General features: G+C 44.5%; 1 protein-coding gene across 5 annotated transcripts in view; it reads right to left on the reverse strand.

Annotated features, from left to right (window-relative positions):
- INPP4A (inositol polyphosphate-4-phosphatase type I A) overlaps positions 1–22,941 on the reverse strand; it is a 165,034-nt gene that overhangs the window by 37,661 nt on the left and 104,432 nt on the right. For 3 of the 5 annotated variants that reach the window (XM_088454106.1, XM_088454103.1, XM_088454105.1), the window contains exons 12-16: positions 22,674–22,778; positions 19,486–19,594; positions 10,949–10,966; positions 8,654–8,837; positions 1,656–1,874 (exon numbers count right to left, since the gene is read on the reverse strand). In XM_088454106.1, coding sequence (XP_088310232.1) covers positions 1,656–1,874; positions 8,654–8,837; positions 10,949–10,966; positions 19,486–19,594; positions 22,674–22,778 — 635 coding nt within the window. The remainder of the gene's footprint in view (positions 1–1,655; positions 1,875–8,653; positions 8,838–10,948; positions 10,967–19,485; positions 19,595–22,673; positions 22,779–22,941) is intronic. The other 2 variants (XM_088454107.1, XM_088454104.1) reach the window with 1 other exon arrangement.

The raw sequence follows: 22,941 nt of genomic DNA on the forward strand, positions 1-22,941 counted from the left end.
TTCAACATTTCTTTAAAGGTGAACTACAGGTCCCAGTGGGCACTTAATGCCCCGCATGCTGGAGCTTGTGGTTCTCCAAGTACTAGCATGCGGGGGAGGCTTGCTGGGACCTGCAGTTCTACTGGAAAGACAATGTTTTATTACTTCTATTTTTACACATCACTCTTACAATCAACCCGCCACCCACCTCCCTGGGGTGGCGGGGATAGCCCCGGGCTATCAGCCTAGGCTAGGGGTGACCTGGAGAGGGAGACCCCTTTTTTTGAAGGGGTCTCCAACTTCCCAGGGATCCCTGGCCTGGGCTGACTAACAGTCAGGGCTGATGCTGCGGCTGGGGGGCCCGTTGATAGGGCTCCCCTGGCTGTGGCATCAGTCCCCCGTTAGAAAGGGTCCACGGCTGGTTCTGTGATTTACAGGGAGACCCTACGCAAATGTTTCCCTGTAAATCCAGAACCAGCCCTGCTTCCCATAGCCCAGTGCTGGTTGTACTGAGTACAGGGAGACCCTACGTCATTTTTTCCCTGTACTTTGGGGGGGGGGGAACTCACGTCAATTTTCTTCTTACTTTTAACTGTTTAATTACTTTATTCAGTCAGATACATGCAGGCATCTCACTGATGTCTGCCTGTATCTGTGTCAATCCGACCTGCTCATACTAAAATCGAAAGCATGAAGCAGGTCTATTCTATTGGGGATTTGAAGTTCGATTTGAAGTCCGATTTTGAGGTCGATTTCAAATTGAATGATAGTAAATAAGGGTTTTGTGTGTTGGGCTATGTAAAAGTACCAATGTTTTTCCGATGGCCGATTTGACTCATAATTCGATTTGAAGTCCGATTTTACATTCGATTTGGCCTTTAGTAAATACCCAAAAGCAAATTCGAATACAAATCGAATGAAAATCGCACCTCAAATCACTCAAAATGCCAAATCGACCTTTAGTAAATTTACCCCTAAGTCTTTGGTTTGCCATGGCTAAGATCATAATTGATGCAGAGATGAAAGAATAGTTGGAGATACTTAATCAAGGGCTATTGCTAGGTTGCGATTAAGATATGGCACTGCCAAATTAGGACAGGCACATGTAGAAGTTGTTGAAGAAAGAAGGAAATTAATAGAACTGAGATTTCTATGGACACGAGGCAGCTTTGTGGTTAGCGTTCAAAGAGGTTAAAGTGATGGGGAAGAGCCGAAGGTGATGGTCTGAGATAAATGGGAGTGTTAAAATAAAAGATTAGAATCTGACTAGAATCTGGAGAAGACAAGAACAAGGCAGTGTTCACCATGACGAGTAAAAGAGTTGGTCCGCTTGGAAAGGCCAAGAAAGGCAATAGTTTGGACATATCAAAGATATACAATACACTTTTGGAAGTTCCTTGAGGAGATTGTCCTGCGTCTAGAATTCACCAGAATCATAAAATACATACAGGTAATGGATTTAATGCATCCATCGTTAATAATCAGCTGTAGTTTGCATAAAAGCTTCATTTCTTTACAATCAGATAAATTATAAGAAATTTTACAGATCTTCAGAAATTTTTGATATGATCACTAAACTTCAGACTGCATTAAAATATATTTTTGCTTAAGGATATAATAGCAGTATGATATAGGAATAACAACTAATATTGGTTATTAAAAATCCAAGTTCATACCCATTCCTCTTCATGCCAATCAACCTGAAGAGACGACCTGCTGTTCCCGCCTTTCCAACATGCCAATAGAGTATCCTTGTCATTCCTCAGCATAACTTGATCCACCTCTCCTGATGTCGGAGATGCTTTGGAAGCTATGTAGTCAGGCCGAGCAGCATTAAGTCCATGTATTGCACTGGATAACAGCTTGCAGTCACACACTGTGACAAGCTGCCTTGTCTGCATAGAATTAACAGAATGAAACAAAATGCTTACATACAGGGGCGGATTCAGAGTTGGGAACAAAGAAATGAAAGCAAGTATATTTGCATTTTAGCAACATTGTTAAATTATAGGTGGGACTGATTTAAAGTGTGCAGAGAGATTTAGATTTGGGAGGGGTGTAATCCAGTATGCTCTGTGCAGACTCCGCCCCCGGGCTGCAGGAGTGGTCGCCACGGGTCCCCCACACCTAGGGGGCCCGCACACAGCAGCAGCACCAGAGCAGTCACCAAAATGCTGCAATTCGCGGGTCAATTGGTTGAAGGCGGAGCCAATATGATGCGATTCCATTAACATGGTGTCATTTGGCGCCACCCTTTTCCGATTGACCCGCGAATCGCTGCATTTTGCCGCGAGGGGGGCTTAGTAACATGGTGCCTTCCTGCCAGGGCAGCATCCAGGTCCCGTCCCCATCCCATCCATAACATGCAGTCTGCAGATGCTGCAAGTTAAGTGTGTGTGTGTGACTTGTGTATGTATATATGTATGTTTGTATGTATGTGTGACACATGCTTGTGTGGTGTATGTGTTTTTGTGTGTGAATATATGTATGTAAATATATACATGTGTTGTGAGTAACCGCCGTGTGCAGCACGGACAGCAGCTAGATGGGCTGGTAGTGACTCAATAAGGTGCTGGTAGGTTGGCACAGGTATCTGGAGCCATGCTGACTGGAGTGCATCCCACAGCTGCTGGAGGGTGCGTGGTGGAGTATCCAAAGAGCGAACACAACGATTGAGGTGATCCCACAGATGCTTAATTAGGTTCAAGTCCAGGGAATGTCACATGTTGCATCGTCTTGCTGGAAGATCCCATCCACCTCAGGGAAGACAATCAGCATGTATGGGTGTACGTGCTCTGCAAGGATGGATTCATAACCAAATCGGTTGAGGGTGCCTTCCACATGGATGAGTGGGCCCAGGGAATGCCATGAAAACATTCCCCAGACCATAACGCTGCCACCACCAGCTTGTGTTCTTTCCGCAATGGTTGCAGGGTGTTTGTTCTCCGATGTTTCTCGCCAGACATGCCAACGTCCATCTGTTCGATGAAGCAGAAAACGTGACTCATCGAGAAGGCAACCCATTGCCAATCAGCGGAGGTCCAATTCTGATACAGACTGAAAATTGAAGCTTTTTCCGTTAATGCACCTTCATTAGCATAGGTGCAGTGACCATTCGTTTGCTTCGAAGCTCCATATGCAGAACGGTGCACTAAACTGTCATTTTAGACATACATCTGGTGGCCCCAGGTTCATTTTGACGGTGAGCTGCTCCACTATAGCATGTCGTTCGGCCCTCACGCAGCTTCGTAGCCGACGTCCACCTCTCACATCAATGGCACGTGGTGCACCTCAGTTTCCACATCGGGTATTCACAATGGTGCCATTTGTCCAGTCACGACACACCTTCACCACAGCAGCATGCGAACAGTTCACAAACTGCGCTGTTTCAGAACTGCCACCCTTGGCACGAAAGCCAATAATCATCCCTTTTTGCAACTTGCCCTGTTTACCCATGACAGCAACGAGTGATGTGTGTGCAGACAGCCTATCACACACCTTATATACCCACCAATATCTATATATATATATATCTATCTATATCTATGTAGAACCCTCCCCACCCCGTAAAGATCCTGCTTTTGTCCCTGCTGACTGTATCCTTGTTCTGGGATGGTCGCAGCGTGGAGATGGAGATCCCGGCAAACTCAATGGTCCACCGTATCCCGCCGTGTCAGGGCAGTGTCTGGGCACCTGCCCAAGCACACCCACTCCCTGTCCTGCCTGACTGCCCATGCAGCTCTCCTGCATAAATATATATATATGAAAATATAAGAGGTGAGAACGAGCGCCTTATAGTATAGTAAGTGGTGTAGTTGAGTGCACACTCATATTAAAATTACAAAGCGTACCGTATGTGCCTAATAAGCAGGCATATAGTGATGTGTTCTTGGTCCACAATCTTACATTCCTTTATAGTGTAGAACTTCCCTCCAGGTTAAGATGATAAATACGGCCACAAGATTTATGAAAGTACAAGAGGTGAGATCAAGCGTTTTATAGTGTAGTAGATTATATCATCAGCTGCACACTCATAATAATTTACAAAGCGTGCCGTGTGTGCCTAATAAATAGGCATATATTGATGTATCCTTGGTCAACACCCTTGCGTCCCTTTATAATGTGGCACAGTTAATTCACTCCAGGTGGGATTATAAATGGGGAGAAAGAGATGCTTGCATAGTGTAGTATATTTTAAAAACTTTTTAATTACACACACATAGCACAAAAAAATACACAATTACAATTTAAAGATGGTTTTAAAGCTTATCTTTATTATTATTATTATTATTATTATTATGATTGATATAGCAGTCCCAGATAGCGGGGGTCACCACAGCCTCAATGCGTTTCGTCCCTTCTGCCTATATGGCTGCACTTCGTCAGGAGGATATTTGCAATGCAAGTGGAGAGTATTCAAACATATATACCCTGTCTGATTAACCCATAATGTCCATGGATGGCACATCCGGTTTTCGGAGGTCCGGTCGCCATTTTGGATCCTAGTGCGCATGCGCGGGATCCACGAATATCGCGGGACTTCCCGCTGTATACGCAGAGCATGGATCTCTGCTAAGTGCCGCTATTGCACAATCAGGGCATGTCGCGCACCCGCGGGATAGTGTCTTTAGACACCCGCGGGATGCCAGCCCTAAAGACCATTAGCTTAAACAATTACCTGTTCCCCTACAACAATGTATAGACAAAATGTCTCCGGTAAGTCGCCCATTTTGTTGTGGTCTCACATATGCGATGGCCATTTTCTTATGGTCTTTGTGCAAATTATGCCAAATACATAAATAAATGCAGGGTATATTTAAAAAGGGAAGAAAAGGGTATTGTCTCTTTGTTGGCGCACATAGAGGATAATTATATATAAAATATAACTTTTATTAAATAAATTATTTAAAAAAATTCGCCTTTATTAGTGAAATATTCCAAGAAAAAATATAATAAAACCATTGAAAGAAATGTGTGTCATCAATTGATATTAAATTATTAATAATTCATTTGTCTCTGTGTCCCTTTCAGTTATGTTTCTGAGTAAAGATTCTATTAAATGTTGTTGTCTCCAGTGTCATTAATCATAACATATATTTATATAGTTGAAATCAATTAGCCCTGCATGTACTACCCACAATTGTAGTTAAATATACTGTGTTGAAACTAGAGATGAGCGGTTCGGATTCTGTGGAATCCGAACCGCTCCGAACATTGGGGATCCGAGTCCACCCGAACCCTGTTCGGGTGTTCACCGCCTGACTCGGATCCCCGTTCGGGGCCGAACGGCGGCCGCCTGATGTCGGATTCTCACTAGAGAATCCGGCATCAGGGCTCCTATTGTGTAGGGCAGAGCGCTGTGATAGCACTCTGCCCTACACAGACACAAACACACAGCTGCCAGCGGCAGCTGTGTGTTTGTTACAGCAGCCAATGAGAGTCACACAGACTCTCATTGGCTGCTGCACGGAGGGAGCCGGCTGGAGCTTACACATGAGCTCCGTCTTCCGGCTCCCTCCTCAGCGTGTGACAGCAGAGCGGACGGCGCGGGAGCGGGGATTCAGGTAAGTTTTTTTTTTTTTTTATTTGTGCAAGGGCCGGGGACGCTACTGGGGGGGGGGGGTCTGCTACTGGGGGGGTCTGCTACTGGGGGTGCGGGGGGGCCATACTATTGGGGGGGGTCTGCACTACTGGGGGGGGGTCTGCTACTGGGGGGGCCATACTACTGAGGGGGCTATACTGGGGGGGCATACTACTGGGGCAGCCTACTACAGGGGGGCCCATACTACAGGGGGGGCTACTACTCGGGCAGCCTACTACTGGGGGGGGCCTGCTACTGGGGCAGCCTACTACTGGGGGGGCCATACTACTGGGGGGATCATACTACTGGGTGGCATGCTAATGGGGGGCATACTACTGGGGGGGCCTGCTAATGGGGGGCATACCACTGGGGGGGCCTGCTAATGGGGGCATACTACTGGGGGGGCCTGCTAATGGGGGGCATACTACTGGGGGGCATTCTACTGGGGGCACTGCATAGTGGACCCTACTACTAAGGGGACTGCATAGGGGCACCACTGCTGGGGGCATTGTGTAAGGGACACCGCTACTGTGGGCATTGTGTAAAAGGGTCACTACTGTGGGCATTGTGTAAAAGGGGCACTACTGTGTGTCGTAACATAAATAAGAGACACTACTTTATGGTGTAATGTGAATCAGGGGCACTATGTGCGGTGTAATGCGAATAAGATTGTGCACTGTGACTCCTAGGGCCGTAGCCCACTTTGTAAACAAGTACTGTGATTCTGCTGGCCGTACCCCACTGGGTGGGTGCACTACTTTTCATTTCTGCCACTGCTGTGTGGCAATGTGTCATAGATGTGCTTTATACTGTGGTGTCTGTGTCGTTGTGCCGCTGCTTTGTCGCTTAGTAACCAGTCAGCTCACTGCAACCTTTGGCCAATAATGTTGAAAACAATATTATAAGCTGTGATATGGTCTAAATTGACTGGAAATTAATGTTATTGAGGTTAATAATACTCTAGGAAGAAAAAAAAAGGCCAATTTATGTGATTTTAGCTTTTTTTTGTCAATTTTTGTAAAAAAATCCAAATTCAAATCCAAAGCCAGTCACCGCAGTTTGGCAAATCCAAATCCAAAGCCGGACGACGAATTAGAACAAAATCCAAATCCGGCAAAAATGGTCCGGCGCACATCCCTAGTTGAAACTAAACCAAGATATAAATTCCATTGGTGATATTATGCTGCCATCTATTGATTATGGTATGCCATTACACCTTTAGTTGTTAAATGTAGAAAAGAAACCAGGTTAATTTAATGGGTGCTATATTATGCACAATGTCCTCTATGAGGGCCACCTATTTGTATTCATGGAATATTGTCACATGGGTACATGTATCCAGTTCCTAATACAAATCTTTGTGTCCCCTATTGAGTTAAGAAATAAACCAACTGCAGCAATCATATAAATTAATAGGTTTGATAGTCTCTATATATTGAGAAGTGTTGATAACATATCAATCAAAAAGCATTAACATTTGTGCTAAATGGTGTACATCACATATTAAACTTCAATTTATATGATAAGTATGTTATACCTCTATTGTAGTGTCTCCCATAAGGGTTATAAAGATTATATTTATATTATATTAACTCCTCTTATGGGCTGCAAAATGCATTAATGAGTTATAATACTAATTCAAATGATATATAAACTATCAGTTATTCGAAGGAAGCTGTAATAACTAGTATATAACATAATCAGCTTGATTAATAAGGATTGTATCTTACAGCTCCCCCTATTGGGTTCTATTGAATTGCATCACATTTAGCTGGTTGAAATTACTTATTATAGCTCCCCCTATTGGATTGCATCATAATTTACTGATAGAAATGTTATAATATTTAAACTAATTAATATGCGGACATCTTAATGCCCTAGTTGATATTATTGCTTAACCCAAATATAAGGATTCCCTTGTATAGCTATAGGGTTTATTCGTGCAGTATGGTACTGTATTTGGTTTATGCTCAGAATGTGGCACCCCCTGTTGGTTTTAGTTATACCTAATACAATACAGTGCTATTGTTGTAGCTCCCTCTATAGGGCTGCAAAATTGGTTTCATAAACTGTTACTCACTCAGACTAACATTACAGAGTGTTTAATGTGGGTTCCTCATGCCCAGCTGCAAGGTTTAATCACAAGTAGTAGTATTGGAGTAGATTGTATATATTCACACTACTTGCTCAGAGTAACACTATAACATAGTCTGAGTACTAGGAAAGCATGTTACAGTAGGTAGTAGTTCAGATTTGGTATTTATTGAACAACTGGAAGTGTATTCAGGAAGATTCCGGGATAGAGAATACCCAGAGGACACTATACAAGCAGCTGTTAATAAAGTGAAAACTCTGGAGAGAAAAGATCTACTCACATATAAAGCTCGTGAGTTAAAAAAGGATGAAGTGATCTTTGTAACACAATACAACCATAGAGAAAAAGAAATAAGAAGCAGTTTTAATAAACATTGGGTTAAAGCAGGAAGCACTAACAATGAGATGTATGAACATCTCATCGGCTGGAGCGGGGGAGTAATAACTCCCCCCTCAGGCGATCCCCACTAGAGACCACAGCACAGCAGCCTAATGCTGATGCGCTGTGTCTCAGTCCCGACGGGCTCCACTGAGCCTGTGCGGGATCTCGCAAGTATCGCAAGATCCCGCGTGCAGCCTGGAGACCGCAGCGCCCGCAGCAACGACAGCGCTGTCCCTGCTGTGGGGATAGGGCATCGCCAGGCTGCAGCTGTCGATAGCGACAGCTGCAGAGGACGGAACGGTCAGGCGAACTGACCGTTCATGCATAGCAGCGCCGCTGTCATTTACCGCTCAGACCCCCAATCATACATGGGGGAGAAGCGGTATCAGCTTTGGCGGTTAATACATCTCCCCCAAAGAGATGTATCTTGAGGTTGGCAGCTTGGTTAACACTTACTATGAGTGGGGTAATTTACCTACACACCCACACGAATAAACATTCTGAAACTTCACCCTAATAAATGGTTCAATCGTAGTCGCATTTAGTTAGTGAAATAAAAGAATACAGTGCAAAACATGTATACAGAAGTAATACAATCTAAGACATTATTGCCATACCTTATCTGCCAAAATGGCGAGTGTTCTCTCAATCCCAGTGGCCGATCGGTCCTTGGCCGCCTTGGAGAGTCTCTCTGCATAATAACTGACTTGTGTCTTCAGAGTATTGATGTGGGCAATGATCTCCTTGGCTCGAATAATATCTTGTGGGATGTAGAGGATGGACTGGGGATATGCTGTGGTGCTGGAAGAAAAGATTAAGTACAGTGTAAATGCAAGAAGATAGGACTCCCCACCAAGCAGTGACAGGAGGACTTCATGTAGTGACAGCCACAAGAAACACCCACTATTCATAATGTTATTATAGAAGTAAATGAATAGGAAGGACAGTGATGTGAGGAATTTCTATAGGCTAACATTCATTTAAGTCATATTTTTGGAAAAACACTAAACAATGTAATGCATTACTTCTTTTATACGCTATAGGACAGCATAGTAACTACAAATAAGGCAAAATGCAGAATATCCAACAACAAAAGCGATGCTCTGCAGAGACGTTCACTAGTATATAGAGCAAGCTTTTTGCCCTGTGCTAATGAGAACCCTGACAGGGCACCGTTAGCTCTTACAGAAACCATGGTAACACTCTGCCTTTTATTTTTGACTGCAGAAAGTATCTGTAGGAGGTAGAAGGCTGCACACCGCAATTTAGCTGGCCCAGCAAGGAGCGCTAAGTACTTGTAACGTGCAAGGCCCTGAATGTGTTTCAGAACAGCAAGAAAGACGACTAAAAAATGACATACTATGTTGTAATCATTCACAAGACTGATTTAGAGATCCCTTTGGTGACTACTCCTAAAATGAATTACTATTTGGACCTGTTCATGGCCACATGGTAACTGCATACAGAGGCTTTAATGGCCTGAGAAGGGATACTGTACAAGCCATCTAATATCTCATAGATCCTGATCAGATGTCGAACAGTATTAGCGGTTGTGGCTTGTAGCCAATTAGGTGTAAATCACAGCACTTTGCAAATGTCAAAAATAGTTGCTTTATTGTACATATTACAACCTGTGGCAGAATACACCTCTATAAGCAATTACTACATATCAATCTGCAAATGACATCCACTAAACCAGAGTTGCCCAAACTCTGCCATTACAGTCCTGGTTTAAAGGATATTCATGCTTGCCAGATGGTGAAATCAAATTAACTGAGGTACTAATCAAGTCACCTGTGCTCAGGCATGGATAACCTTAAAACCTGGACTGTAATGGCGGAATTTGGGAAACTGTGCTCTAAATGATGGATAAGTGGCTCAAGAGTAAATTAATTTATTCAAGCCGAGTACATTTATTTTTAGAATATTTATCTGGAATTTTTGTGATAAATGCATTAAATTTTAGTCTGATTTCCACCTATAATATAACTATTATGGTTTCTCTAGTTAAATTACAATGACACAAATAACATGTAAGCTTTGTGCCATGCCAGTATGATTTGCACAATTGAAAGAATGACAATGAGCTAGTTTGTATAATAAAACTAAACAATATATTAAAAATACCCCTTTCAGATATAAAATCCCAGCTTCAACCTGGCTTGGACCCGGGACACTGAGCACGGGTTGAAGCTGGGATACCCTCTTCACACAAGGGTGATGACCTGGGTTATTCCCGGGTCGTCACCCTTCACACCGGACCCAGGTATTATCTCCATAGCCTATTGTCCCTGGCCAATAAATTCTTTAAGGTGTCACCTGGGTCATCAAGACCCGCGTCGCGCCTTTCAGAATTGAGCTGGGTTGCAAGTCCCGGGAAAAATACTGATAGCGACCAAGGTCACGGACCCGGAACTGTCAACCTGGGTCAGACTTTTCACACATATGCCAGACCCGGGTCGATGCGCGTTCACTGCCAGTGTGCAAATGGCCTAAGGCTGTCAGCAGACTAGAAAAGAAAAAGGTAAAATAAAACTGAACTACAAAAACAAAATGCACAAATTGTCTGTGTTAGAAAATCACAATATCACAAATAATGAATACAATATGCGTGACAATTACGTGTTGGCATGGCAAACACATGCTTTAAAATGATCCTGGCATTTGATAACAGCATACACTATTATGCAAGACAAGATGGAATATCCAGGAGGGCTGTGAAGTGAAGCAGCAGCATTTTGGTGCATTCTGCCCATTCTAAAGACGACTGCAGGGCATCAAAACAGTGTTTAAAATAAATGTATAACAAAGCAACGATGGAAATCTAAACACGTACACAAAAACACAAGTATACCATGTAGCAAAATGCATGAAACTAAATATATTATTTAGATGCTACAGAGCCAACTCACCAACTTTCCTCATAACTGCTATAAGGAACAAAGAAACAAAATGCAATATTAGATTACAAAAAGATGAAAAAAAATGAAATTAAATAAACTCTGTTAACAAAATATCTGTATTTAACACCTAGGACTAGATATAGTAAGCGGTGGTTTTTAAAAAAGGCGATAATATTAAATGCAAAATCAGGTATGTTTTGCATTTAATATTATTGCCTTTTTACATTTTGGGGTCAAAACCAGAGAAAATCGACAGCTTACAAAAGCTGTCACTTTGTAAATCTAGTCCCTAATGTATTTAATCTTGCACAATCTTTATTCCTTTTCATTATTTTAAGGATAGGTTATTTAATAGCAAAAATAAATCAGTTTATATGTATTTTTAACATTTTGATGTTCCAAATGGTTTGTCAAATGTGCTGTAAACCATAGTAGACAGTTAAATATTTGCTCTCACTAATCTGCAATAAAGGATAATAATAATAATAATAATAATAAATTATTGTCACAGTGTACCAAATTCCATTCTAATGTAGGCTACTAAGCTGTAGCTATGAAAATAAAATGATGTTTTAGGACAACCGGTAGAGGAAATGATGTGAAGCTGTACGTCTACAAATGCATAAAATAATCCTCCCGTAATTCATCAGTCTTATAAGGTCTCAGAACAAACCAACACACATCATCATAAACAGACAAGATACTTCCATAATAATGCCCATCATTCTATGTCACTACTCTGTGGCAGGCTGCCACGTTAGGAGGAAGGTGCTTCTCTAACTGGATAGGCACAGTAACTGACAGGTGGCAGATTAACCTTTCAGAAATGCCCAGGTAATTCATACAGAGTCAGGGACAGTGATATCCCGACAGTTCCAATTACTGGCGTTGCAGCTTTCTGTCTGTGCTAGAGCCCACTACGATACTCCCCCTAAATCTATGTACATATATAAAACTGAATTGTGGTTATATCAAAATGTTATATACAGTAATATGTATGCATTTAGATGTATTTACAAATGAGTTCAATCTGTGTTTTAACATGCGTCTGTGACAAACTAGGATATGGTTATCTTTTTACAGCCAAATGCATGTGAGAGGGCAAAAGTAATCGCGTATCATTGTGTATGTGTTCTGATAGATTGCAGGTTTCATCTGAAAAGAACGCACAGCAGTGCAATGCAATGACAATATGTACGGTCTCATTTGCTTCAGTGATTTTAATTTTCACAACCATATGTGCTTAACATAAATTAGAAATGAATGTTAATGAGAAAATGTATCCAGCAATAAGATGTGGGATTGGATGGAATCCCGTTTGATTATTATAAAGAAATACTCCAGATTCTATATACCTCGATTATTGAATCTTTATAATCTTATATTTGATCATGGTGTTCTTCCACAGTCTATGTCGGAATCTCTTATAATTGTATTCCCAAAACCAGGAACGGATCAGAAACTGCCTGAATCATACCGCCCCATTTCCTTATTGGCAACAGACGGAAAGATTCTGGCTAAAATATTAGCAACTAGGATTAACCAGGTAATATTAGATATAATCCACCCGGATCAAACTGGGTTTATGCCTGGTAAATCCACAGCCATTAATCTTAGACGTTTATTTACTCATCTTCAGGTCTCCCATGAAGAATTATTATCAGCAATTGTTTCTTTAGATGCTAATAAGGAATTTGATTCAGTTAAGTGGCCTTTTTATGGGAGACTATGAAAAGATTTTTTTTTATCGGACCCATATTTATAAAATGGGTGCAGCTTTTATATTGTGCTCCAAAAGCCCAAGTATCCATGAACGGTTTTAGATCCCCTTCCTTTCCCGTGGTACATGGAAGGAGACAAGGTTTTTTTCCAATTGCAATCGAGCCCTTAGCTTGCTTATTACGATCGCAACAAGGTATACAGGGACTAGATCTGGGCTCAAAGACAGATAATTTGGCATTATATGCAGATGATTTATTGCTGTTTATTAAGGATAATCAGTTTTCTATGGCCATAGTCCTTGATCTTATTAATCAATATGGTAGCTTTTCAGGCCTATCTATAAACTGGACCATATCTTGTATCATATCCGGGTAATCCCTTAGTTACCTTCCCAGTACAGTGGGTAGACAACTTTAAATATTTTGGTATATGGGAGTCAAATACATCTCAAGATTATATTCAGTTGAACGTTAAACCCCAATTGGAATATTTAAAAACAAAGGCGAGAAGCTGGATAAAACTACCCTTATCTGTGACGGGTCGAGTTTATTTAATCAAGATGGTGATACTCCCTATACTATTGTATGTTTTCTGTAATTCTCCTATATCTCCCAATAGCAATCTTTAGACAGATAGAGAATTTGGTTTAATCTCCAATTTGGGCTGAAAAGTGGGCCCGAATAAAGCTTAACATACTGACAAGGAAGACAAAACGGGGTGGACTTGTGCTACCCCATTTCGATTATATTATTATGCCGCCCAGTTGGCATACCTATGGTGGTGGATTAGAGATCTGGATCCGTTAACACTGCCTAAACTAATGTTTGCACAACTAGGAATTTCTCACACACCATTACAGATGTTGTTGAGTGGCAAGGTGTTTTGTAATACCATTCCTTTTATTGCCCAGGCAACTCGAGTTTGGGAAAACTCTAGTAAGCTGTTGAGTGAAGGGGGCTTAGATCCAGATACACCTCTTTGGCACTCCAAGATGTTGCCCGAATTAGAGGGAATTTCACACCGTGAAGTTTGGAGTGATTGGGGAGTGGTCTCAGTGGGTCAACTATACTCTTCAGGGGTTTTGAAATCATTCTCCCAGTTACAACGACAGTTCAGCATTCCCTCTGTTTTTTTAGATCTCTTCAGTTAAGGCATGCCTTGTCTGCTCAGTTTTCAGGGGGACCCCAGATATTATTGACTCCTTTTTAAAAAAGTGTATAATGACGCATGTAGATCTTTATCCAAATTTTATTATTTTTTGCTGGATGCTTATCGGATCTTAGAACTAAATGGGAGAATGATTTGGGGGCCCTATGCGAGGATGAATGGAAAATGGCATTTAAATGCTCACAGGTATCAACGGTTTCTAGGGTATATATTACTCCAATACGTTTACATAAATTTGGCAATAGGACAAACTAAAGGTGCGTACACACTGGGCGATAAAGTGGACAACTGAACGATAATGATATCGTTATCGTTCAGTCGTCCACTTTATCGTCCATTTTTAACCCCAAAAAGATGAACGATAACGACGACGCATGTTCGCGCGGGTCGTTCGTCATTATCGTTCATCGGGCTGACATGCAGGCCAACCTGACGATCTCGTCAGGTTGCTGCATGTCAGGGAATGGGGGAGAGAGCCCGGCGCTGAACGATATCGTTAATGATATCGTTCAGCGACTGTGCTCAATGTCATGAACGATATTGAGCACAGCCTGCCGGGGACAACACTACACAATATCGCTCAGGGAGCATATCGTGTAGTGTGTACCCACCATTAGTGCCCTAAATGTGGGGCAGATGACTGTACTTTCTTTCATTTGGTATGGGATTGTCCACAGAGTCTACATTTCTGGACTCAAGTATTAGGGGCTATATCAGATATTGGAGTTCCGCGGGCTGTTTTATCAGCAAATGTGTGTTTACTGGGCACAGTTGATGAAAATGGGCTGGATAGACACAATAAACAATATATTGTGAATCTATGCAGCTTAGCTAAAGTATGTATAGCCCATAAGTGGACGGCCCAGGAAGGTCTAGTGTTTAAACAATGGATATCGGTCGTAAATACCACCCTGGCCCATTAGAAGTATGCATATTTGGTCAGAGAATCCAAGTTTAATAAAATCAGGTTTAAGTGGATTAATTTTAAATATTTTACAAATGTATTCATCTACTGTGTCCATTTTGTAGTTTGTTTGGCTTTGGTAGGGGGGGAGGGGGGAGATGAGTAAAAATATTATTTTATATATATATATTTTTTGTGTTTTTGTTTTGCCTTGAACTGTTTCTGTGTTTAGGTATGTAACTGTAAAGAGTGTACGGTTATCACCTATGATGTGCAATGCGTATGTATTCTATATAGTGTCTGAGATAATAGTACTTCTCTTACTGTTTTGATATGGATTTTTTTTTTTTTTACAGAATATTGAATTAAAAAAAAAAAAAGATGTGGGAAAGACTGCCTGTAATGGGAGGTAATACTTGACTTATGTAACAGAACTTAAGGGGAAACTTGGGTAACACTGAATATACACGTTATCTTCCTGCCTCTGAATAGGAGGATTTATGGTCTTACCTGGTTAAATCCTTTTCTTCGACTCCATAGGGGACACAGGGCTTACTCGGGGTATAGCCTGGAGAGGGAGAGTCTGGGCACTAAATAGTTACTGATTTTCTTCCCAGCAGCCACAGGCTCCCTCTGCACTATACCCCGTCCCCAGTCTTTGACCAGCCAGTTTAAGTTAGCAAGCCAATGGCAAGAGCGAGGAGAAGAAGAAAGACCGGCACATACATAGAACACGTCAGGGAAAGGTGTGCCAAGAACCGGCATCAGAGGAAATAAACACCACAAGCCAGATGTGTCAGGGTGTGCACCCTGTGCCCCCCCTATGGAGTTGAAGAAAAGGATTGAGCAGTCATCACAGCAGTAGCAGGAGATCCGCCACAGAGTGTGGCGGATAGCAAGCAGGGCCACCAGGATAATCTGTTCACAAACTGGCCAGCCCCGCTTGTGAAAATCATACAGGACCACAGAGAAACTGATCTCCTGGTCTGTTCATGGAAAAATTACCAGGGCCTACATTCTTAGATGTGTTTACCCATGAGGAGAATGGCCGGATCTAAGGATAAGATCAGAGAGGAGGAGCGACAAGACAAAGCGCTCAAACACCCACCGTGCCAAGCAATGGCAAGTAGTAAGACAGTTGTCCCGGTCAACCAATAAATGAGCAATGTGCACCGTAAACAAGGAATCCAGGACTCCTAAGGGAGCTTACCGACAAATCATAAGAACCAAGGAAAGGTTCAAAGGAGCCACCTGGTCAGAACAAATGGTGATAGTACACAGAGGACGCCCGGAAATAAGAGAATCGACAGATCTGAAACCTGTATAATTCGTAGACAAGAGAGTATTCAAAATAGCTGAAATGATCTGAGGAAGAAGCCTCTAACCAAACTCCCCAAGAGGTCTTCTAATTCGGTAACAAATTCAGACAGAAGTGGGTCACTCTGCATGTAATAAGGTACAACAGATCCCTCTGGAAAAAACCCTCCTAGCTTGTATGATGGGTGACAAGAGCCACTTCAGCAAAGCGAGGCGGGCTAGAATCTCATAGAAGTACGGGCTTGGAGACCAAAAACCGACCTTAGAGGAAGATGCATTAGGCGCCGACTGAGAGGCAGAGAGTGTTGCATACTACAGCTGCCGTGGCCAAGCTAAGCCACGAGGATTACCGTGCTCCCTTCCAACTGTGATCAGTGAACAGTGGAGGAACTATAAATAAGAGTGGAAACTTCCACTGTACTGCTGGAGCTACCAATAGGAGAGTTTCGGGAACTCTGGAGCCAGAACAGTATCTCGGTAATTTGTGGTTATTCGAGACACCATGATCTCAATGTCCATCAGGCCTCAGCGATCACAAGGCACAGAAAAGCATCAGAATGTAGAGCCCACTCACCTGAGTGAACGACCTGGCAGCCTAGGAGTCCTCTGTTCCAGGAGAACTGTAGGAAGGAAGGCCACCGAAAGAGCCAAAAGATGATGTTCAGCCCAACTGGGGGAGCGGCTGACAATCTTAATGGAACCACAACTGAGAGCGCCACCCTGATGGCTTATGTGGGCAACAGATATCACGCTGTCAGGCAAGACTAGTATCGGATGAAGCTTGAGGAGAAGTAGAACCAGACAGCGAGCTCTGAAAACCAACCAGAACAGCAGAATGGAGATTGATGACAGGCTCCCCTGAGTCATCCATCGATCCTAAATGGCTAATGACAGGTTACTGCCCTCTACCCATGAAGATGTGGATTGGTGGTGAGAATGACACCTGTTCTGGGTCCCTACGGGAGCGGCCCATAGCAAAATGGGTCCCCTTTAGCTTATAATAATAATCTATGTTACGTGAAGCGACAGGGAGTGAAACAAAGCAAACTGCTGTAACTCCACCCTGTCAAAGGGATAGAGAGCCCAAGATCTGCCTGCAAGAGTGTAAGTATACTAATTAGAGATGCCAGAAAGGAGAGAACGGTAACCGGAAGACCGGAAGTCTAATGGCAGGTAACATTGGAATGCAGCAAAGCTCTCTACCAAGGGAAAAGGCTTCCAAATAATTATCCATCTGTGGGACCGCCGAAGATCTACCTTGCGACAGATGGATATCCAGTGACTGAGCCCTGATGAGCAGGTCTAGAGGAGCTGCCAAGACTGTCCTGATCCTCGTGAAAACCATGAGGGGCTGAGGACCTACCATAAAGGTGATACCAGAACTGGAAGTGATTGTATTGCACAACATACCGGAAGAAGTGCTGGTGACTCATTCGGATAGCAATATGTAAATAGGCCTCCTATATGTGATAGGATGTTTTGTAAACCTCTAGTAAGAGAACATGATGGAGCGGAGCGACCCCATGCGGAACCTGAGAATCATGGAGTTTTTGCTAGCACCCAGAGAATGAGGATGGGTTGGAACAAGCAGTCCAGAATCTGACCAGTAAGAGACTGGTAAAGTAACTTGCAATTTCAAAGACAAGGACCTGGACAATAACCGTGGAGGTCAGAAGGGAGCGAACAGAGTCTCCCAGAGTGCTGCTCCTGGGAGTGCTTGGGAGACCTGCTAAGGGATATATGAATCCTTTATGGGACTCGAACCTGGACTGTGCTGGTCCCAAGACGGGAACACTACCCCTGTGTCAGAAGTGGGATCTGAACCCACGTCTCCAGAGAAGACTGCGCCCTAGACCACTTGGTCATTCTGACTCCACACTGCGATTCCCCAAGTGAAAGTCTACCCCAACCTGGGGATCAGACCTTGCTAGCTGTATGGCGGACTAATGTCACCTACATCAAGGCCCAGGGCCCATAGAGATGGAACACCTTAATCTAGAAGGTAGATGGCCTGGTACAGAAGGCAGACAAAAAATCTAGGCACTACTTAGAGACTGTCCGACCCTGGACCATGAGGACTTTCTCTAAACACAGAAGAGCCTCCAAGTACTTAAAGTCCATGACAGCATGCCAGGAATGTAGCCAGAGGACTGACCTGGCCACCACGGCAGATGTCCGCACTTAAGAGGTTAATATGTCAATGACCTCTTAATTAACTAAGTAGTAGCCCGACTGCACCAAAAGGGACAATACTCTGTCCCTGAACTGAGACCGTCCTGTCAGGCATCTGCCCAACAGCTCCTAGCCTTAGCTGCCCAAGCAAAAGCGAGGGACACGCTGGGGGCAGGGTATAGTACAGAGGGAGCCTGGGGGCTGCTGGGAAGAAAATCAATAACTATTTGGTGCCCAGACTCTCCCTCTCCAGGCTATACCCAGAGTGATCCCTGTGCCCCCTAGTGGAAGAAGAAGAAATACACTTTATCTTCCTGCTTCTGAATATACATTTTATCCTCCTGCCTCTGAATATATATACTATATCTTCCTGCCTCTGAATATACACTTAATCTTCCCGTTTTATATTTCAAAATTTCAACTTTGAGGTTTAGTTGTCCTTCAACCTGAGGACCAGACAGTGGCGTAAGTTCATCCCAGACGCTCGGAGGCAAGTTATTATTTGGTGCCCCCGTCACAGCCGCTGACATTGTAATGTCGGACGTGTCACACTGACATAATCTGAGGATCAGCGACACCAATGAGTAGGTACAGGCTATAGATACTAAGGCGGCCGCTGATGGTCTGACATGGAGCTCTCCACTAGTGTATGGTGGCTCTCAGGTGCTGGGAAGGGGTGCCGTGTATTGGGTGGCCATGACGGCACACTCCGGGTACATAGTTACAGCCCTAAGTGGGGTCAATATATTGTGGGCAATGGAGGAGGTGCCCCTTCAGTGCTGGCGCCCGGAGGCAGGCGCCTCCATTGTCTCCCATAGTTCTGCCCCTGGGACCAGACTCCTACACTTAATTTGAGTCCTGACTGAGAATAATTGATAAATTCTGGTTATTAGATCCTCAGAGACACAGATATTCACATTGCACTGTTCATTTAGTCAATACTATAAATTAGGGAGATTTCCAGGAAGAAGATATTTTATACCCCGGACTGTCCTTGGAAATTATGGAAAGGTGGCAAATATGTAAAATATGTATGTTCAGCTCTATAATATTTTGCATATATCCATAGTCATAAGAAACGTAAATAGATTATACAGGAATAAACGATGCAACATCACCTGCTAGAAAGATGCAATACTGCAGCATTGTTTGCAATCACACATCTGTAATCCCCCTCAATCTGCTTTGGCATCATCAGGTGCCATAAAGGGAGTACAATAAAGATATCAGCAGTTTATTGAAAAGGGATAAATGAGAAACTTACTTTTTCTTTGCATCTTCAAACTTGTGTAACATTTTACGCAAACCCCCAGATTTAAAACCTTGACAATGGGCGGCTGGTGCTCCTATGGTCACTATATCATAGTTTTGATCTGTTGGGACAATAAGAAGTTAAAAATCATATTCATACTGCAAGTATTACTATACAGTACCAATAGCCAAAGCCTGGCACGTGTCTAAGTACACTGGAAATAAAAGGACAGTTTAGTTCACAAGGAGCCTGATGAACAAACAGTGTACAAGATTTTCCCCAGCTTATGAAAACAATAACGTTCTATTCACATGTACACATTGTACTGGCTGTCATTTATACTTACCGTATATTCATTTTAATATTTAATCTGAAAAGTAATGAATTAACTATTTAACTCTGCTGTTATATAGAACGGGTTGGGTATGAAATACCGGCAGTCGGGGTGCCTACTGTCAAAATGCTGACACCGGCATCCCGATGCTCGGTATCCCATTAGTATACTAACCCTCCCCCTTCTGCCCCTAAACCTAATCCTCCCCCCCATGGTGCCTAAACCTAACCATCCCAACTTAGTGTCTAACCCTAACCCCCAGTGGCGTAACTAGGGTATTTGGAGCCCAGGGCAAATTTGAAAAGGGAGCACCCCCCCCAACACTCCGATATGTGCGCGCGGGGGAAAAAATGGTCGTGGTCACTTAAAAATGGGGCGTGTCAACATGACACACCCCTTTATTTTCATGCTGAACATTCCTATCCATATGCACCTTAACCCCAGTAGTACCCCTTATACAGTACCCCCAGTATGCAGTTGTGGTCCCTCTTAAGCAGGCCCATAGTAGTGCCCCTTATACAGTATCCCCAGTAGTGGTCCCCCTTATACAGCCCCCAATTAGTTCCCCTTACTCAGTGCCCCCAGTAGAGGTCCCCCCAAATGCAGTGCCCTATGTGGTGTTCACCCTTATGCAGTGCCCCCAGTAGCAGTCCCCACAATGCAGTGCACCCAGTAGTGGTATCCCCTTATGCAGTGCCCTTTATATAGTGCCCCCAGTAGTAGTCCCCCCCCTATGCAGTGCCCTTTATATAGTGCCCCCAGCAGTAGTCCCCCCAATGCAGGTTTCCCAGTAGTGGTCCCCCTTATGCAGGCACCCAGTAGTGATCCCCTCTATCTAGTGCCCCCTGTAGTGGTCCCCGCAGTGCCCCTAGCAGTAAGCCCCTTATATAGTGCCCCCAGCAGTAGTCCCCCCCTCCCATGCAGTGCCCCCAGTAGTGGTCCCCCTGATGCAGGCTCCTAGTAGTGACCCCCCCTATCCAGTGGTCCCTGTAGTGGTCCTTCCTGTTATTTCCCCCAGTTGTGGTCCCCCCAGTGCAGTGCCCCTAGTAGTAGGCCCTTTTATAATGCCCCCAGTAGTAGTTCCCCACCCAAGTAGTGGTCCCCAGTTGAAGTTCCCCCTGCCGATTAAGTGCCCCCTGTAATAGCCCCCCCCCCAGTAGAGGTCCTCCTAATAATGGTGCCCCCAGTAATAGCCCCCCCAATAGAGGTCCTCCCAATAATGGTGCCCCCAGTAATAGCCCCCCCCCAGTAGAGGTCCTCCTAATAATGGTGCCCCAGTAGTAGCCACCCCCCCGTTGTGCCCCCACCCCAGTAGAGGTCCCCCCAGTGGTAGCCACCCCCGTTGTGCCCCCAGTAGTGCTGACAGGTTTTTAAAAATATATATATAAAAACGTACTTACCTGAATCCACGCTGCTGCTGCTCCTCCAGTCCGCAACGCCGCTCCCGCCGCCGCCCGCCAGTCCTCCCGGGCTGGCGCGTTCAGCATAATGACGTCTGTCCCATTACCCACTGCAGGAGCCGGACGGAAGTCCGGCTCTTGCAGTGGGTGCTGCAGCAGTCAATGTCAATAAGAGTCTATCTGACTCTCATTGGTTGCTGTTTAACACACGCATCGCCGCCAGCGCTGGCGGCGATGCGTGTGTTATGCACAGCCTGAGCCCGCCTCCTGGCGCTATTGGGCAAGCGCTCAGGGGGAGTGAACGGGCTCAGATGTGCAGCACAGGACCGGCGCTGGAAGCCTAGCGCCGGTCCTGTGTAAATGTGTAGCGCTGACCGCACTCACTATGGTTGGCGCTACACTGGCTAACTAGGGCGGGCCGGACCGTGGCCGGCGGTGCCCCCCCCCGCGCCGCCGGTCCCACGGCGCCCAGGGCAAGCACCCCGCTCGCCCTGCCCTAGTTACGCCACTGCTAACCCCCCACTCCACCCCTCAGTGGTGCCTAACCCTAAACCAGCTGTGGTGTCTAAACCAATCCCCCTCCCCCCCATCCCCTGCGGCTAACAGCTAAGACGCCCCAGTGAACCTTTGATTGTGATGTTGGCTGTCGAGATTCCAGCATTGGTATTCAGATAGGCGTCGGGATAGGCGTCGCCTATCTTTAGTCCCAGGTCGGGCTTTCGACAGCCGGCATCCGCACTACGGGCCTGATTCTGACCCGCTCGCGAGCGCTGTACGCTCGCAAGCGAGTCGATGGTGCCGAAGTGCGCATGCGCAAAACGACGGAGGGAGCTCCGTCGTGCGCATGCGCGAGACCCGGCGAGCGACGGGGAATCCGTCGCTCGGGGTCTCGCACCAAAGGGGGCGTGCTGTCGATGGTGAGTGACAGCACGCCCCCTTTGGTGGGCGTGCCTGCCAGACGGAGGCGTTCCCATGGGAACGCCTACCGTCTGGGCCCGGCCCCACTGACATCACTAGTGATGTCAGTGGGAGTGATTTTGGCTCTGATAAGAGCCAAAATCACTCCAGGGCTTGCGGCGGCGAGACCCTACCCCGCAGGGTCTCGTCGCAAGCCCGATGGTCGCGATGGTCTTGACCATCGCGACCATCATCATGGACGCTCGCTATAGCTGTGGGTGGTAACCCACAGCTATGCGAGCGTCCAAGAGGCCGCTCCAAATTGAGGTAGGAGGGCCCTGATTCAGAGCGAGCGCTCTGGTCAGAGCGTCCGGCTCTGAATCAGGCCCTACATCCCATATAGAACAGTGGCTGTTATATAGAACTTGGCTGCTATATAGAACATTGGCTTATATATATATATAATTGCACATTTAACCTTAGCTATTTATTTACTGCAGAGTTTGTATAAAGAGGAAATGATTAGTATATGTAATCTTCCTAAAACACAAAAAACATGAACAGGATACCTGATGTAGACTCATCTTGTACCCTCATTCTTTGAATGTGTAAATTGGTAGGTACAAATTCTAATTTCTTATCGCCCTTTAGGCTGCTGGCTTTAAAAGAAACACCTAGAAAAAAAACAAGACATTCATTTAATAACACAATGTGGAATAACATGTTACAAAATGACTGGATGTTAAGGGCATAATTGCAATTCACTCTAAAGAGTTTACATTCTAAGAACATTGATTACCGGTGATTATGATTATTATATATCCTGTTCTTTTATGC

This window comes from Taudactylus pleione, unplaced genomic scaffold (assembly GCF_031769625.1).
Source record: "Taudactylus pleione unplaced genomic scaffold, aTauple2 ptg000609l, whole genome shotgun sequence".
Classification (NCBI taxonomy): Eukaryota; Metazoa; Chordata; class Amphibia; order Anura; family Myobatrachidae; genus Taudactylus; species Taudactylus pleione.